At 41.0% G+C, this 18946-nt stretch overlaps 1 protein-coding gene across 1 annotated transcript; it reads left to right on the top strand.

Moving 5' to 3' along the window:
- Positions 1-8774: 8774 nt before the first annotated feature.
- Positions 8775-18492, top strand: LOC139540920 (lipoprotein lipase-like). The gene is made up of 10 exons (XM_071344992.1): positions 8775-9039; positions 10205-10386; positions 10688-10867; positions 11541-11652; positions 12395-12628; positions 13001-13246; positions 16185-16305; positions 16568-16750; positions 16998-17105; positions 17222-18492. The coding sequence occupies exons 1-10, from the start codon at positions 8946-8948 to the stop codon at positions 17271-17273; spliced, it is 1512 nt and encodes a 503-aa protein (XP_071201093.1). The 5' UTR covers positions 8775-8945; the 3' UTR covers positions 17274-18492.
- Positions 18493-18946: the final 454 nt, after the last annotated feature.

Here is an 18946-nt window from a genome sequence, read left to right as displayed (position 1 = left end):
GATGGTACCAGGTTTCCTCCAGTGAGGTTGACGCTTGGCAGTCAAGCCAAAGAGTTCAATCTTGGTTTCATCAGAACAGAGGATCTTGTTTCCCATAAACTCAGCAAAAAAAGAAACGTCCTCTCACTGTCAACTGCATTTATTTTCAGCAAACTTAACATGTGTAAATATTTGTATGAACAACAAGATTCAACAACTAAGACATAAACTGAACAAGTTCCACAGACGTGACTAGCAGAAATTGAATAATGTATCCCTGAACAAAGGGGGGGTCAAAATCCACCAGCTGCATTAAGTACTGCAGTGCATCTCCTCTTCATGGACTGCACCAGATTTGCCAGTTCTTGCTGTGAGATGTTACCCCACTCTTCCACCAAGGCACCTGCAGGTTCCCGGACATTTCTGAGGGGAATGGCCCTAGCCCTCACCCTCCGATCCAACAGGTACCAGACGTGCTCAATGGGATTCAGATCCGGGCTCTTCACTGACCATGGCAGAACACTGACATTCCTGTCTTGCAGGAAATCACTCACCAAACGAGCAGTACGGCTGGTGGCATTGTCATGCTGGAGGGTCATGTCAGATGAGCCTGCAGGAAGGGTACCACATGAGGGAGGAGGATGTCTTCCCTGTAAGGGACAGCGCAGCGTTGAGATTGCTTGCAATGACAACAAGCTCAGTCCGATGATGCTGTGACACACCGCCCCAGACCATGACGGACCCTCCACCTCCATATCGATCCCGCTCCAGAGTACAGGCCTTAGTGTAACGCTCATTCCTTCGACGATAAACACGAATCCGACCATCACCCATGGTGAGACAAAACCGCGACTCGTCGGGGAAGAGCACTTTTTGCCAGTCCTGTCTGGTCCAGCGGCGGTGGGTTTGTGCCCATAGGCAACGTTGTTGCCGGTGATGTCTGGTGAGGACCTGCCTTACAACAGGCCTACGAACCCTCAGTCCAGCCTCTCTCTGCCTATTTTGGACAGTCTGAGCACTGATGGAGGGATTGTGCATTCCTGGTGTAACTCGGGCAGTTGTTGTTGCTATCCTGTACCTGTCCCGCAGGTGTGATGTTCAGATGTACCGATCCTGTGCAGTTGTTGTTACACGTGGTCTGCACTGCGAGGACGATCAGCTGTCCGCCCTGTCTCCCTGTAGCGCTGTCTTAGGCTTCTCACAGTACAGACATGACAATTTATTGACCTGGCCACATCTGCAGTCCTCATGCCTCCTTGCAACATGCCTAAGGCACGTTCACGCAGATGAGCAGGGACCCTGGGCATCTTTCTTTTGGTGGTTTTCAGAGTCAGTAGAAAGTTAGTCCTAAGTTTTCATAACTGTGACCTTAATTGCCTACCATCTGTAAGCTGTTAGTTTCTTAACGACCGTTCCACAGGTGCATGTTCATTAATTGTTTATGGTTCATTGAACATCCTTTCTAAAAACCTGTTTTCACTTTGTCATTATGGGGTATTGTGTGTAGATTGATGCAGAAGAAAATGTATTTAATCCATTTTAGAATAATGCCGTAACATAACAAAATGTGGAAAAAGTAAAGGGGCAAATTCAATGTAGGATCTGATCTTGATGCTCGTATATGTGTGGGACGGGACCTGGGATCTGTAGATTTGAGAAAAGCATTAGTAAAAGGACATGGAGTACCCTTGCCTTCATGAAGTCCCTCTTTGTTTTATACCAGTTACGAAGGCAAGTCTCCTACACAGAGGGGCATCATGTGGAAAAACGTGGCATTCAGCATATACGTTTCCCATTTCTAAGAATGTGTGTGATGTGAATGTGTGTGTATTTATATGCATGATGTACAGTGCCTTCAGAAAGGATTCACACACCTTGCCTTTTTCACATTCTTTTGTGTTACATCCTGAATTGAAAATGTATTACATTGAGATGTTTTGTCACTGGCCTACACACAATACTCCATAATGTCAAAGTGGAATTGTGTTTTTCGAAATGTTTACAAATGTATTAAAAATAAGAAGCTGAATTGTCTTAAGTATATGTCAATAAGTATTCAACCCCTTCGTTATGGCAGGCCTAAATAAGTTCAGGAGTAAGAATGTGTTTAACAAGTCACAAAATCTCACTCTATGTTCAATAACAATGTTTAACATGATTTTTGAAGGACTACATCATCTCTGTACCCCACACATACAATTATCTGTAAGGCCCCTCAGTCGAGCAGTGCATTTCAAACACAGATTCAACCACAAAGACCAGGGAGGGTTTCCAATGCCTTGCAAAGAAGGGCACCTATAGAAGCGCACCTAAAAAAAGACATTGAATATCCCTTTGAGCATGGTGAAGTTAATTAATTACACTTTGTGTATCAATACACCCAGTCACTACAAAGATACTGGCGTCCTTCCTAACTGAGTTGCCTGAGAGGAAAGACTTGCCTAGTTAAATAAAGGTTCAATTTAAACATTTAAAAAGGAAAACGGCTCAGGGATTTCACCATGAGGCCAATGGTGACTTTAAAACAGTTACAGAGTTTAATGGCTGTGATAGGAAAAAACTGAGCATAGATCAACAACATTGTAGTTACACCACAATACTAATCTAAATGACAGAGTGAAAAGAAGGAAGCCTGTACAGAATAAAAATATATTCCAAAACATGCATCCTTTATGCAACAATGCACTAAAGTAAATCTGCAAAAGAAATATGGCAAAGCAATTCACTTTTTGTCCTGAATAGAAAGTGGTATGGGGAAAATCCAAAACAACACATTACTCAGTACCATTCTCCATATTAACAAGCATAATCAAATCAAATCAAAGTTTATTTGTCACGTGCGCCGAATACAACAGACCTTACAGTGAAATGCTTACTTACAGGCTCTAACCAATAGTGCAAAAAGGGTGTTAGGTGAACAATAGGTAAGTAAAGAAATAAATGGTGGCTGCATCATGTTATGGGTATGCTTGTAATCCTTAATTAAGGACTGGGGAGTTTTTCAGGATAAAAAAGAAACAGAATGGAGCTAAGCACAGGCAAAATCCTTGAGGAAAACCTGGTTCAGTTTGCTTTCCACCAGACACTGGGAGATAAATTCACCTTTCAGCAGGACAATAATCTAAAACACAAGGACAAATCTACACTGGAATTGCTTACCAAGAAGACAGTGAATGTTCCTGATTGGCCGAGTTACAGTTTTGATTCAAATCTGCTTGAAATCTATGGTAAGAGCTAAAAATGGTTGTCTAGCAATGATCAACAACCATTTGACAGAGCTTGAAGAATTTTGAAAATTGTGATGTTTAAATGTTGCACAATCCCGGAGTGGAAAGCTCTTTGAGACTTACCCAGAAAGACTTACAGCTGTAATCGCTGCCAAAGGTGATTCTAACATGTATTGACTCAGGGGGTTGAATACTTATCTTATCAAGATATATTAGTGTTTTATTTTCATGAATTATGAAAGGGGGGGGGTTACATACACTGACACAGCACACCTATGAGTGAGGGAGGTACAGTGGCGGACATCGTCATGTATAATACAGAATAAGGTTTCACCATATATAACTGTAGCTGTACTGCAGCTGTCTAATCAGTCATAACTAAACCCCTAAGGATTGTTCATTCAGGTCAGAGTGGAATGAACACACCACTGGTTTAGATACACGGGAATGTCTCCAAATATGATTGTGTAAGTAGAATGAGGAGGAGGAGTGGACTTACAACAGTCTGATTCTTATTAGAGGCCAAACTGGTTCCCCCCTGCAAGGCTCCATGTCCCTGTGCTTTAAAGGTCCAATGCAGCCGTTTCCATCTCAATATCAAATCATTTCTGGGTAACAATTAAGTACCTTACTGTGATTGTTGGCAATTAAAATAGTCAAAAATAAACAAAAATTGCTTCTTAGCCAAAAGCAATTTCTCAAGCAAGAATTTTGCTAGGACTGTCTGGTAGTGGTCTGCGTGGTAAGGGAAAACTGAAAACTAGCTGTTATTGCCAGAGAGGTATGGAACTGTCTTTCTTATTGGTCTACAGCTCACAGCCTGAGGACAGAACAAGGCCACTTCCTTCATGTCACGTCAGGACGGAGGGATGAAGCAGGAGAGGGGTTTCTTTCTTTCTCTCTCCAGTGTTTCTCCATTACTTTTTGACTCTGGGCTTTTTACCGTAATGAGGAAAGTCGTAAAACTCAACCCTTCTGGGTTCATTCTTTCCAATTTACTGCCCCAATCATCCACCGCCTCTCATAGTGAATTATTTAATGGGACTTCCAAATATGGAGACAACATCTTGTGTGTTGTCACAAATTTGTGCTTTCTTTAGCTCTTAAATGTCCCACTGAAATAAGCCATGTGGGTTGTTTTAATGGCTAAATGTGTGTTTTTTACATTTCAGCTCAGCTGAGCTGGCCTCGAGGCCTTTAGCAGCACCTTGGTCTTCTCTAGTTGTGTCTAGGACATGACGATAGGGGGAACGACTGGAAATACAACAAACCCCCTTTCAGATAAAGAACTTGGTATGCAAAACAACAGTGCTATGTAACCTTTTTCAATCAACAATAAATCCCACAGTTTCTAGGAGAGTTGCTCTTCTCTTCTCTTCCCTCCCTCCCTCCCTCCCTCCCTCCCGCCAGCAGGGGTCCTTGATATAGTTGGAGATATAGGATTGGGGCTAGGCTGAGGTGGCAAGTTTACTGTAGGCGGTGTCGGAAAAGGCACAGCTGTAGACAGCATTACCAACGGCCTCTGGGAACAGTCTCCCAGCTGAGCAAAAGAGGAGAGGAGGATTAGATGAGGGGAGGAGAGGAGAAGAGGTTTTATGATATAGTATTTCCCAAATGATGAGCTGAGACCCACTGGAGGATTGCAACTGAAGACAGGATCCTATCTAGAAACATTTGTTTTGTGTTGACTTGGTATGTCACAAGCAAAACACTTTTGGTGGATTATAGTGAAAAAGTGCTGAATCCACCGCAGTCACAGACAGTATACACAGACAATATACTCATTACACACCGCAAGACCAAAGGGCATGGACGTCCAGCTTGGCCTACAGCTAAAGCAAAGAACACACACTCCCCTGAATGAGGACACCACAAGCCAAAGTCCTGCAGACATACAGCACTGTACACATGGATTCACCGCTGGCTTCCTCCTGAAACATATATAAGTTAAGTTTATGCTTGTTTACAGTTTTCCCACAGCATTTCCACTCTGTGAGTAATCAAATGGGGGTTTGGAGTGAGAACACTGGGGACCTTGGCAGTGTGGTTGTTTGATGCAGATATGGGCCCTTTTGAAGAGGGTTGAAGAGTTCTTATAAACAATGGACTGACTGCAGACTCAGCTGGAGGACCTGTGTGAGTTTGTGTGATGCAGAGAGAGTGAAGAGACTAGCTGGAGGACCTGTGTGAGTTTGTGTGATGCAGAGAGAGTGAGGAGACCAGCTGGAGTAGTATTTACTACATATGCATGTTTATAATTAAGTTTACTGAACAAAAATATAAATGCAACATGTAAGGTGTGAACTGAAATAAAAGATCCCCGAAATTTTCCATATGCACATAAAGCGTATTTCTCTCAAATTGTGTGCACAAATTTGTTTACATCCCTGTTAGTGAGCATTTCTCCTTTGCCAAAATAATCCAGCCACCTAACAGGTGCGGCATATCAGGAAGCTGATTAAACAGCATGACCATTACACAGGTGAACCTTGTGCTGGGGACAAGAAAAGGACCTCCACATCCGGCTTCTTCACCTGCGGGATCGTCTGAGACCAGCCACCCGGACAGCTGATGAAACTGAGGAGTATTTCTGTCTGTAATAAAGCCCTTTTTTTTATTATTACTAATTCTGATTTGCTGGGCCTGGCTCCCCAGTGGGTAGGCCTATGCCCTCCCAGCCCCACCCATGTCTGCACCCTGCCCTGTCATGTGAAATCTAGGGCCTAATGAATTTATTTCAATTTACTGATTTCCTTATACGAACTGTAACTCAGTAAAATCGTTGAAATTGTTGCATGTTGCATTTATATTTTTGTTCAGTATATTTATTACTCATGTAAACGTTTGTAATTCATGCTCACAGGGCTCATTGACCTCCTAGACAGAGCTGCAGGTTTTAGGACTGGAGTTTGCAATATGGCAATAATGTCACGGTGCATCATTTGGTGAATGATCATGTTTGTTGTACGTCACGCATGCTGTTTTCATGCATGTAAAGATAACTATGTCTGTCTTTTTGAAAGCTATGTCCGTCCGTCTGCCTGTCTGATGTCTCGCTGTCTTTCTCTCTGTGTCTCTGTCTCTGTCTCTGTGACAACCGTTCTTTAGATCTCCTCTCTGAAGAGGTTGTTGGGAAACGTGGGTCTGTGGTTCTGTTGATTAATAAACCATACCAATTGAAGATTCAAGTAGACTTTTCCTCAGTGTTGTCAGGAAAGCCCACAGGTGTGTATTGTGGATTGCAGAGTCAGGCTTACATTTCTTCTACCATAATGGTTCCCCCTTGGGCCAAATATGTCAACCTCATTGGATAGTCTGTCTGAGATGCGGGAGCGCAGCCAATAGGCATCTTTCTTCTTAATTAGAATGTGTCTTCAGTAGGTTAGATATCACAGACCAAGGTTAGGTGTCATTACCATCTTAAATACTGGGTTGGTCACTTTGGTCTTGCTAAGCATCAATTCCTTTAGTTTTATGCACATCACTGGAAAACATTAAAAAACAAAATGCTATATTTGAAATGGGAAAGCTTAGTTGAATGATTACCAACATTTTTTAGATTATCCGTAGTTTTTATTTGGCCAACAATGCTGTATCTGCACTCGGAAAAGATACAGAGTTGTAATTTCTCCACAAATCTCAGGTTTACGGTGACCTGCATAAGTTACTGTACACATTAGATACACAGAACCTTTTAAACGTCAACTCAGATGCATCTGTGGGTAATTTCTTAGCGAGGGCAAAGAACAAGGCCTCCCTGACAAATAACACTAAGTTGTTACATGCTCCCCTGACCTCGGTTTCTGCTTATTTTAGAGAGTTTGTTTCTACAGATGATGAGATTTAGTGAAACAATATTACTGCAGTGTGAGATATATGTTTGGAATGTTCTATAGTCGGAGGACAGGCTATTTACTAAAGATACATCACAGGAGTTAGTCAGAAATGTGGATATGCATCATGCTTATAGACCAATGATATTCTATCCTCAATCAAACACTACATGTTATTGCTGTCCCATCAAGCTATGTCATGTTGACCTTCAGGGTACTATATGTTTTGCCTGATGTAGAAGACAAATGTGGAGGGGAAAACAAGCCCATGTCTTAGACTAAGATATTGGAATGCATCCCTCTCTGTCAAGACATGAGTCAGTGTTATACTCACTGTCCATAAAACCAGTCATATGGTCACACTAATTTCACACCCACACCACTCCCTCTCCACCAGTGTAATTTCAATTTAAAAAATATATTTTGCACTATTTGCAAGAGAGATTAAAGTTAACAGAACCTTAAAACGGTTTAGCTGCCAACATACTATATGAATTGTGTTTTAAACATCTGGTTTTCATAGTCCCATTAAATTATTCATTTATTTGAGTATGCCAAGAGACTGTTTGTGCAGTTCAGTACTGCACATGTTAACATAATGCATTAAAATATGTCCTTCTGAATTTCAACAGAGAACAATAATTTGTGAGTCAATCGAGCTCAGTCATTTCCAAATTCAGCTGAAAGTAATTGTTCAGCAAAGATCGAGCTATGAGAGAAGGGGCTTACTCAACACACCCATTTCTCCTCTCCCTCGTGGGAGTGTCCACCACGAGGGAAGTGCCAAGAGTGTAGGCTATTGTTTTCCCTGGGGTTGTCTGAAGTAGTAGTCTATTATGCCACACATCGAGTCTGACGCAAAATCTAATCAATTCTGTACATTGTTTTATTTCCAGGAATGTCAATTCAACATGTTTTCGAGTTTATTAGCGTACAATATATTTCAGAACGGAGTTAAACGTGTGAAATACCACACATTTGACATTACGCAAGTAGATTCAAAATTAAATCGACATATTTTATTAAATAAATATTAGTAGCCTGTAGGATAGTTCTGGATAGTTCAGGATAGTTCAGCACCAATAGTGGCATGCATTTAGCAGAATATGACGCAAAAACGTTCACGTTTCGCTTTATGGACATATATTTGGATAGACATAGGCCTATATTAAGATTCCTAAATATAGAACATGTGTATTGTTACTTAACACTGGTTTTCGAATTACATTTATCAAGCCACATGTCTTATTAAACGCTCCAGTTATAAAGCATGGTAAATCACAGAAGAGCCAAAAGTGAAGCATGAGGTTTGTACAGACTGCATAACTCAAACACCTACATAGAAGCCCATTTCGAATACAACTTTTTTTTAACGAGAATATAACTTGAATAAAAATAAAATAAAACATTTGGCTATAGCATTTAAACTTTAAATAGCAAGTAAACCGTTTGGTGAACATCTCAAATATTTTTACCAAGACAAGATATTCTGAATTGAATAAACATATAAGGTATCACTATAAAGGAAAGCTAAAACAGATAATCGTATAACATGTCTATATGTGAAGAACAGCGGTGAAGGGATGTGTGAAGGACAGCGGTGAAGGGGCAGAGAGAGTTGTGAATGATTTTGGAGCAATTTTGCGTTGGAACCAGTTCAAGCCCAGCCCACTCACTTCCGACCAATGGAGTTTGTTTATTCAAATGAGCCACTCATAAAGACGACCTGGAGCGGCAATTGTGGCAGACTTCATCAGAAACTTCACTCTTATCACACATCAGATTTACTTTTAGACCAGCGCAGTAGTCCTACTGACCTATACAATTGGATCTACTACTCCTAAACCAACATACAAGGACATTTTCATTCGGGACTTGACGGAGAAACCGCTGGATCAACAATAATATGGGAAAAGAAAATACCTTTTTGGTCACCGTTTGGATAATTCTGGCAAATATCTGTGTATCTTTTTCAAGTACACCAGAACAAACACTTTTTGGTAAGTAAGGGATATTCATCCTAGCTGTTTGTAGAGCTGACTTTGGCTTTGTTAGAGATAGGTTAAATAAACACATTATTTACTCAATGTTGATTTTCTCCCATAAAATAAACACTAGAGCCAACGGGAGGGGGTAAAATTGATGCAGCCTCCTCCAAGTGACCGAGAGTAACCTCAGTTCAGTCAGACGTACCCCACTCTAGTGCATTTTGTCAGGGTGCGCACCTCTCTCATGAATAATCTTTTCAACCATTGCAAAAAATATATAATGAATCTGATCAACAGAATGCAAATTATGCATTTTAAGGACACGACATTAATTGCATGTTCAAGTGCACTTAAAATAATATTTTGAAAACGAAAATGTGATATTTGTTCTATTTTTAATTGATGTATAATAACAATTTTCCCGTTGTTTTACACGTATTTGCATAATGCATAATAACATATATTATCATTATTATTGACATTATATTCGATATTTAATGTGGCCTATTTGTGTATGTTTGTGATATAAACGAACTTAATAACTTAATTTCAAAAGGCTTATAGTGTTATTACTACAATGTTTGTTTGGTAGAATTTCAAAAGATGCAAAAGGGGGCGACATTGGACCGGTAAAACTATCGATATCTTTTTTGTCATGCTGGTAATTGGATTAGATTACACCAATTGATAAACTGATAGATTCTGCAGATTGTGTCTTTGTAATTACTTTCTTCCAAAATATATAGTGTTTGAAGATTTAAAAAAAAGCTGAATTGCCACCACTTGAAAGATGTAATGAAAAATACAGCAATTGGTTTCTTTGTAAACACATTTTAGATGCTGGATTTTATTTGTCATGCAAATAAGAAGTTACATTTTGGTTATGGTAAAGTGTTTGAAATGCTAGTGACCTCCTTGTACAATCATGATAATGAAAAAGTCATAAATAATAGGACATCTGGACTAGGTTTTAATATGTATCTGGTTAAAAATGTAAACAATAGTGTAATGAATAAGGCAGATTCCTATAGACTCTTGACTCCCCTGCATTGTGCATAATGGTAACCTGTATGCCATGATAACTGTTCAAAGTGCTTACATGAAGGGTCATGCACTAGTAGGTGAGTGACAACATGACTGATGAAGCCAGTTTAACATCATCACTGTGTCTGTGCAGGTAACAGCAACTCTACTGAATGGCTTGAGGACTACACAGACATTGTATCCAAGTTCTCCCTGAGAACTGCTGAGATACCGGATGATGACTTGTGCTACATCGTTCCCGGCCAGCCCTTAACCATCCCAAAGTGTGAATTCGACCCTGGGTATAAGACGTTCGTGGTCATTCATGGATGGACGGTAAAGCTTGGACACTATTATGATTACCGCAAAAGCAGAAGTTGTTGATCATCATTTCAATGAGGCTTGTTGGGCATAATTAGGGACATAACTCAATAATGTTGATTCAAAAAATAAATTCAGCATTGATAAGTAGATGTATGATGAGAAGCCCCACGCTGTCCCTAGGCATAATGTTGTAGTGCTCATTCATGTGTAAAAGTGCTGACACTTGGCTAGTCTTCAATCAGTGAGTAAACAATGAGGGCTAGGGTCACAGTGAGTCAGGCCAGCCACTGACCCCGAAAATGTGTTTGTCCAGGTTACGGGGCTGTTTGAGAGCTGGGTCCCTAAGCTGGTGACAGCGCTGTACAAGAGGGAGCCCAAGGCCAACGTGATTGTGGTGGACTGGCTGACACGGGCGCAGCAGCACTACCTCACCTCCGCTGCCAACACCAAGCTGGTGGGCAAAGACGTGGCCAAGTTTGTTAATTGGCTGCAGGTGGGTGATCTCAAGGACACTGGGTAGATAGGAACATAGCCACAGGAAGTAGGGGTGCTGAGGGTGCTACAGCACCCCCTGAAAAATCAGAATTAAAACAAATATTAATATATATATATTTTTACAAAAGTAGTGCACTGGGCCTTTACTAGTCCTGTATTAACGGACAGATACAGCCGTTTGTCGCATGGGCAAAAAAAAAAATCAGCACCGCCGAAACATAATAGAATACATGGTTTACACAAGAACAGACTTTCATGTTGACAATGCAGAAACGTATTTGAAATAAGCAATATGTGACTGGTGATGATACATTCATTTCGAAGTCAATGCTGTGGTTGTATTTTACTCCTGGCTATGATTTAGTACACCTAAAAGCTTATTACAGTCATGTTGTTGATCCACATCAACCACTCATTACACAGCTCATTATTGATAGAAACAGCAGGTGGAGCTAGTGAAGCATATCCTCTGCTAGAAAATAGGGCTAGGAGACATTGGTATGATAAACTACCTGAAATGATTACATGTGTAAGCGTACAGTATAACTGACAGAACAGAATATACTTGAGAGGGTGTTAGGATGGCATAACAAGTTTTACAGCCAATACTTTACACAGTCACAAGACTGGAAAATAGAAATAAAACCTTGTCTGTTTTCCCCCGTTGTCAGAAAACACTAGACTACCCCTGGGAGAAGATACATCTGCTGGGATACAGTCTGGGTGCTCATGTAGCCGGCATCGCTGGTCTCCTCACCAACCACAAAGTCAGCAGGATCACAGGTGAGCAGACAGCCCTTCTCTGCTGAAGAGGTTTTAATGTTTATCTATCAGTCTGTCGCGATGTAGATGCATAGGCCTACATGTGCAAGTTCTATCTCAATGCATTTAGCCTCAGTAGTCCTCCCATTTGTCTCCATAAAGTTTACCCAACTATTACATCTCGAGGCCATTGAAAACCATAATCAAATCATCACTAAAGCACATTGTGGGCTTCTACCCCTCTCTCTTATCCTTCCCCTTCTCTCTCTCTCTCCCCTCTCTCTCTTGCTTCTACCCCTCTCACTCTCTCTCTCTCTCTCTGCTTCTACCCCTCTCTCTCTCTCTCTCTCTCTCTCTCTCTCTCTCTCTCTCTCTCTCTCTCTCTCTCTCTCTCTCTCTCTCTCTCTCTCTCTCTCTCTCTCTCTCTCTCTCTTTCTCTCTCTGCTTCTACCCCTCTCTCTCTCTCCCTCTCTTTCTCTCTCTCTCTCCCTCTCTCTCTGCTTCTACCCCTCTCTCTCTCTCCCTCTCTGTCTCTACTTCTACCTCTCTCTCTCTCTCTCTCTCTCTGCCTCCTCTCTCCCTCTCTGTCTCTACTTCTACCTCTCTCTCTCTCTCTCTCTCTCTCTCTCTCTCTCTCTCTCTCTCTCTCTCTCTCTCTCTCTCTCTCTCTCTCTCTCTCTCTCTCTCTAACTCTACCTATCTCTCTCTCTCTCTCTCTATCTCTCTCTCTCTCTCCCTCTCTCTCCCTCCATCTGGCTCCCAGGTTTGGACCCGGCCGGCCCAACCTTTGAGTTTGCTGACGCCCAGAGCACCCTGTCCCCTGACGATGCTCTCTTCGTGGACGTCCTGCACACCAACACCCGGGGCTCCCCAGACCGCAGCATCGGCATCCAGAGACCCGTGGGCCACGTGGACATCTACCCCAACGGAGGAACCTTCCAGCCAGGCTGTGACCTGCAGAACACCATGATGATGATCGCCACCACCGGCATCCGTAGTACGTACTGGAACTGGACACTGTACTGTAGAATGCCTTCTACTATTCTAGCTTCTCCATATTTCTGCTGTCTGACATATATATAGTAGACCATAGTGTAACATCAAAGTCTGTTATTATACTGTAGTAAATCTTCAAGAGGAGTGTTTCTTGAAGTTTAAACAGCTGCAACAAGTACTTTGACTCCATTAAAAGTGCCATTTTCAAAGGCCTCAGTTTTCTAACCATAACACTGAAAGCCATACGTCATAAGCCAGAATAAGCACATTTCACAGACACAGTCACATTGTTAGTCTGGTGTATATTAGAGAATCAGCCAGTGATTCAGACTTCATGGTCCTAATGGTCTTGTTTTACGCCTGTCCTATGCAGATATGGACCAGCTTGTGAAGTGTTCCCATGAGCGCTCCATCCACCTGTTTATCGACTCGCTGGTGAACGCAGCAGAGCATCAGACCATGGCCTACCGCTGCAGCTCCAAGGAGGCCTTCATGAAGGGCATGTGTCTCAACTGCCGCAAGAACCGCTGCAACAAGGTGGGCTACGGCATCAACAAGGTCCGCCTGCCCCGGAGCACCAAGATGTACCTCAAGACCCGCGAGATGATGCCCTTCAAACGTAAGGATGAGAGAGGAATTGTTTTGAGACAAGAATGCATGCATGCACAAAGCAACACTCTTTTTCACAACAGGAGGTTAATTTCCTGGCACTAAAATAGATTTAGTTAAGAGTTACCTGACGTACATTAATTGCCAAATCCTCAATGTATCGGTGCGGATGGCTGAATGTAGTTATTATAGTGGTGGCTAGGAGCTGGCTCAAGCTGGCCTTGAGAACTTTAACTTCTTTGGGATTGGTGTCCCTCCACAGGACGGTTGAGCTAACGTAGGCTAATGTGATTAGCATGAGGTTGTAAGTAACAAGAACATTTCCCAGGACATAAACATATCTGATATTGGCAGAAAGCTTAAAATATTTTTTATCTAACTGCACTGTCCAATTTACAGAAGCTACGACAGTGAAAGAATACCATGCTATTGTTTGAGGAGAGTGAAATGCAATGGTTCATTGGATCAGTCTAAAACTTTGCACATACGCTGCTGCCATCTATTGGCCAAAATCTAAATTGCACCTGGGCTGGAATAATACATTATGGCCTTTCTCTTGCATTTAAAAAATGATGGTACAAAAAAATACAAAAGAACGGTTGGTTTTTTCTTTGTATTATCTTTTACCAGAGCTATTGAGTTATATTCTCCTACATTCCTTTCACATTTCCACAAACTTCAAAGTGTTTCCTTTCAAATGGTACCAAGAATATGCATATCCTTGCTTCAGGGCTTGAGCTACAGGCAGTTAGATTTGGGTATGTCATTTTAAACGAAAATTGAAAAAAGGGGCGGATCCTGAACACTGAGTCTCTTTACCATCCTGTGCATGTTACATTAGTACAACGGGCCCCAACTGTGTACATACCATATTGATACTGTACCACCCTGAGAAAACAACTACTGTAGTCTACACAAGTCCTTCCCTTATCAGTCACCTGACCCACTATCCATAAAAGATTCTATAACATCCGCCCAGCCTGCGTCCATTTTCCTCCCTCCTCACCCCACTACTCTAGGATTGGCACAGTCTGACATATCTGATAAGGTAGTGGCGTCAGGGACAAACAAAAACAAGCAGGGGGAATAAAACAAGGTTCATGGCGCAAGCCATGAAGGTCACATGAGAGTGAGACTATTAGTATTTCAGTAGTGGCTGTGGTTTGGTAACTGGAAACCACTGCATGTGAACTCTTACGATGGAAAGTTAGAGGAAACTTTCCACACCAATTGGAAATGCTTCTGGCACTGGCTTTGAATTTAGGCACACAATAACATCTCTGTAGTACACTGTAAAACCATGAAGCATGTGACACGTTTATAACCTAAACGTCAGTGTTTAAAACTTAAACATTAGGCATTTAGATTAGCCAATAAGGGTTCTCATCTTAAACACCGGTGTTTAGAATGCAAGATTAAACAAGATATTCAGCTTTTCTAGTCAGTTTCTAACCAAGAGAACACCTATATCTCCTAAGTGTTCAGATTTTTAACACTAGTGTTTACTTTCCCATCGTCATGTTTAGAGTGCATTTAGTCATTCAAAAATGTATGTGACTTTCCATTCCTTTTATTCAGATCAGTGTTAGGAATGTCTGTCACCTTACTTACATTTCAGCACAACTGAACAGGACATTTATTTTCAATTGCGTGACGTTGTTGTTACTCAACTGTCTTGAGTCCATTTCTGTTAACTCTCGCAGAGTGAAAAATATGTGGGAGGTGCCTCATCATATTTCCCAGCATGCTTTGGTGCAGGTTGATTTGTAGAATAGTTTGTTTTAAAATCTTTGTTTCCTCATGCACATTGATTTATTGAGCTCATAGTATACAAATATAAATAACTTAAATGTTTCTAAACTAATCCAATCTGTAGGGGTTGGACATTCACAACCAAGGAACCCGTTACTGAGACGGTTGTTCTAGTTTAGATGGTTTAGGTAGTCTTGGTTGTTGAGGTCTTCACCATAGCAGACATTCTGAGTGCAGGTTGTGGGTGATAAAATATTCTAATTTCTTGGATATCCTCCCTCTGGCTGGAATCTGATAGGAATTGCTAATCACTTCATAAACCAGCACATTGTGACTTGCAGATCTGATGAGCCAGGATTTTCAGACCACAATGTAGGCCATAACTAAAGGCCTTATGAAGTGTGTAATATGTGATCATAAAGGGTTTAATTTTAATTGAAACGCATTCACTTAGGTAGTCACTTGATGAAGGCTTCAGGAATAGAAGTTATTGAATGCAACAACAATGTCTCTTTTACAAACACAGACATGGGTGGGTATCCCTCATAATCACGCGAAAGGCATGCTGGGGAATATGCAAATACGGCTTTACACCCTACAGTGTTAAAACAACACCCCCAGTGTTTAGTGTTCAAAACCTAAAAACCTTGTGCTGAATAAACATGTTCATGTTTGTTAAAAGTGTTACAGCGAATAAACATGTTCTGGTGTTTACAATCTAAACACTGTGACACATTTTCATTTGAAATTCTAAATGCCTTGACGCATTTAAAAAGTGTTACAGAAAAGTGTTAAGTTATGCATTCAGATCCTAAACACTTGATTTTACAGTGGAAGGAGTGGAAGGTTGGACAATTTAATCTGAAGCTTAACACTGCATTTTATTTCCCTTATTCACACAAAGGCAGTAAGTGGATCAATAATATGGTTATGTAAAGACAGGTCTTAAGCACTGAGATACTACAATAGTGTGTGAGCGAGGATCTTTAGCTCAAACTGTGGGCATCAGTGATTGGATTATGGCCACATGCCACAAACACTTCAAACTGTCGGAGAATGTGTCTTAACTGGGCAGACTGCAGGTGTTTCCATAAGAAGAAGACATACTCGGGGGTTCAGAGGGCAAAACCTTCTCTGTGACGCTCGTCTGTATGTGGCATGGTTCTAAATGAAGGTCTCCGTCATTCTTTCCACAGTTTTCCATTACCAAGTGAAGGTGCATTTCTTCAGCAGTGAGAAACTGGCCTACACTGAGCAGCCCATGAAAATCTCTCTGTACGGAACCCATGATGAGAAGACTGACATACCTTACACCATGTACGTATGGTTTGATATTAAAGAAAATAATCAAATAAGGAAATTATAGGAAATACAAAAACATTTTGTGCAATACTTAGTTGTCCAGAAATGCTTGATATAATATCTAAACAAGTCCAGACTTACGAATATAAAACACTGACATTGTAGCGCATAATGAACCCTGGAAATGTCACCTCACCACCCCACCTCAGCTGGGTACTATATACAGTACAGAAGATTAACTGATCCACTCACCTTTGACCTGTGTGTGACCCCTCAGGCCCTTCCTGAACACCAACAGCACTGTGTCATTCCTGCTGACCACCGACGTGGACGTCGGGGAGCTGCTTATGGTCAAGCTGCGCTGGGAGAAAGATGCCTATTTCAGCTGGTCTGACATTTGGGGCAACAAAAACTTCCACATCCGCAAAATACGTGTCAAGGCCGGGGAGACTCAATCCAGGTAAGTCATGATAGTAATGATGAGCTGTATATCTAGAAGGGGTATTCAAATTCACAGACCTTAAGGTCAGCAGCATTGCTGGTTTCGCTCCAATTAATTACATTAATCAATCAAAACCCAACAGTACTGTGGACAGTATTTGAATACCTTTGACACAGCACATCGCCTTTCACTTTGCCAGTCTTTGGAGTTATATGTTAAAGGCGTCAAGAAGGCTTTATTGATAGTCTTTACTGTCTGAATCCAGGGTCATCTTCAGCGCTAAAGATGGAGAGTTTGCCTACCTCATCAGAGGAAAAGACGACGTAGTCTTTGTCAAATCAAAAGAGGACAACATGAGCCGGAAAGAGAAAAAGTAAGAAAAGTTTGTGAAACTTTGGTCATTTGAATATAGAAAAATCAATCATAACCAAAGATGGGATTCAAAACGTATTTCCTCATGTTCTTCTTTTGATTTTGATTTATCTTCAGGATGCACAGACTCAAGATGCAGGGAAGCCACTTCAAGAATAACATTGCATGAAGCAACGCTTGAATCGAAGTGCGCACTGAACCACACAGCCAAAGCTGGATGGAGCCTGGGAGAATACGCTGGAGAGAAGATAGGGGATGTAAATCTCTGACTTGTACTGTATGTTCTGCCTCCCAACCCGTGTCATCTCATCTCCACCCGGAATCACGTCATCCCACTGAGCTGGGAGTCAGCTTACCTGCTTTTTCTTCTATTAACCGTCATCATGGAGAGTGTTACAATTGCTTTTTTTATGTTTTTGACTTGGTCTAACGTTGCTACATTATCTTTTTAATCCTTCATCTCAACTGTGTTTATGTATACCTACTAAATCAAATAAATTAATTTCTAATGCCATACTAGGTAGTTCCGATTCAAACTTCAGATTCAAAGAGATTGACATAGCTTCCACTTATTTTTGCCACATTCAGTGTGCACACTATAATAATCATGTCACTAATGTCATGCCTAAACCACTAATTGCCACCATCACAGGGACCAAAGATGGTGACATTGTCTACTGAATTGAATATTGCAGTGACCCGTGTAAATAGCTTTTCAATCACTATTATATATATGCGTTATCATTGTAGATGAATTCCCTGCTTGTTCTTTGTGTGCATTTGGTTATTGTGTTTGGCACTGGTCACTTTATGGGCGTTAGTCCAGTCAATTTGATCGTTCATAAAACTAGTTGAAATGGATTATGTTCAGATCATTCTTTAATTGGTCACTGGACTTCTGAAGAATAGAGGTCACAAGGAGAAGTTAGTATGGCCTTAGTACTATTACTTCCTTTATAGGTCAAAAAATTATGTGGAAACAATTACCTTAACCCTATTGGTCAAGCATGCCCTCTAAAACATTCCATTTTCTTTAAAAAGGTCAAACAAAATGCTACACTAAATGTATAACATATATGTGAGACTTTGCCAACATGGGTGGGCAGCCCTACATAATAACCATAAACATCCCAAGAATGTTTAATATTCTATTTATTGAATGTACCTGTATATATTTGTATATTAAGCTGTAATATATTTGGGCAGATTTCCATAGATGTCGCTGTTTTTCTAGATGAAGCGGTGTGATTTTATGTGAGTGGCTTTGGACAGACTGATCAAATTGGTCTCCATGCCAGCTGATGAGCGCATTTATTTTTCTGAACTGAAATGCAGTGCACTCTATGAAGACAGAATATGATACTTTAATAAAGTGAAAACATTATATATTTTGGTATTCTTGGATTTTTTACTGCCCTGAGCTACATATTGTGTTCTTGAATTCCTTAGATATTATTCTAACCCTAGAACAGGTATTCACAAACCAGGGGTACGCACAGTGCCGTCAGGGGCATGTTATTGTTTTATTAAACTGTTTTATTTTATTTTTGTAAAAAAATAAGTCCATTTATATTTTCCAATACATTTGGGTGAGTTTTTTTCTCTCACCTGAGTAGCCTCGTTCCACTGCCAAAAATCTAATTAAACCATCGAGTGTTCAGTGAAATCATAACACAATGTCAAATACAGGTAGCCTAGTCAAATAATTAACATCCAATCACATTAACCATTACTCTCTTGCGGGAATACCACTAACGGTCCGTAATGTAACCAAATGTACCTGCTGCTCATGTTGGTATCTGTACTGATGGCGCAAAAGCCATGACAGGGAGACATAGTGGA

The sequence above is a fragment of the Salvelinus alpinus genome, chromosome 16, assembly GCF_045679555.1.
Source record: "Salvelinus alpinus chromosome 16, SLU_Salpinus.1, whole genome shotgun sequence".
Lineage (NCBI taxonomy): Eukaryota > Metazoa > Chordata > Actinopteri > Salmoniformes > Salmonidae > Salvelinus > Salvelinus alpinus.
Note: the sequence above shows the minus strand (reverse complement) of the source record. Positions and strands in the feature narration are given on the sequence as shown.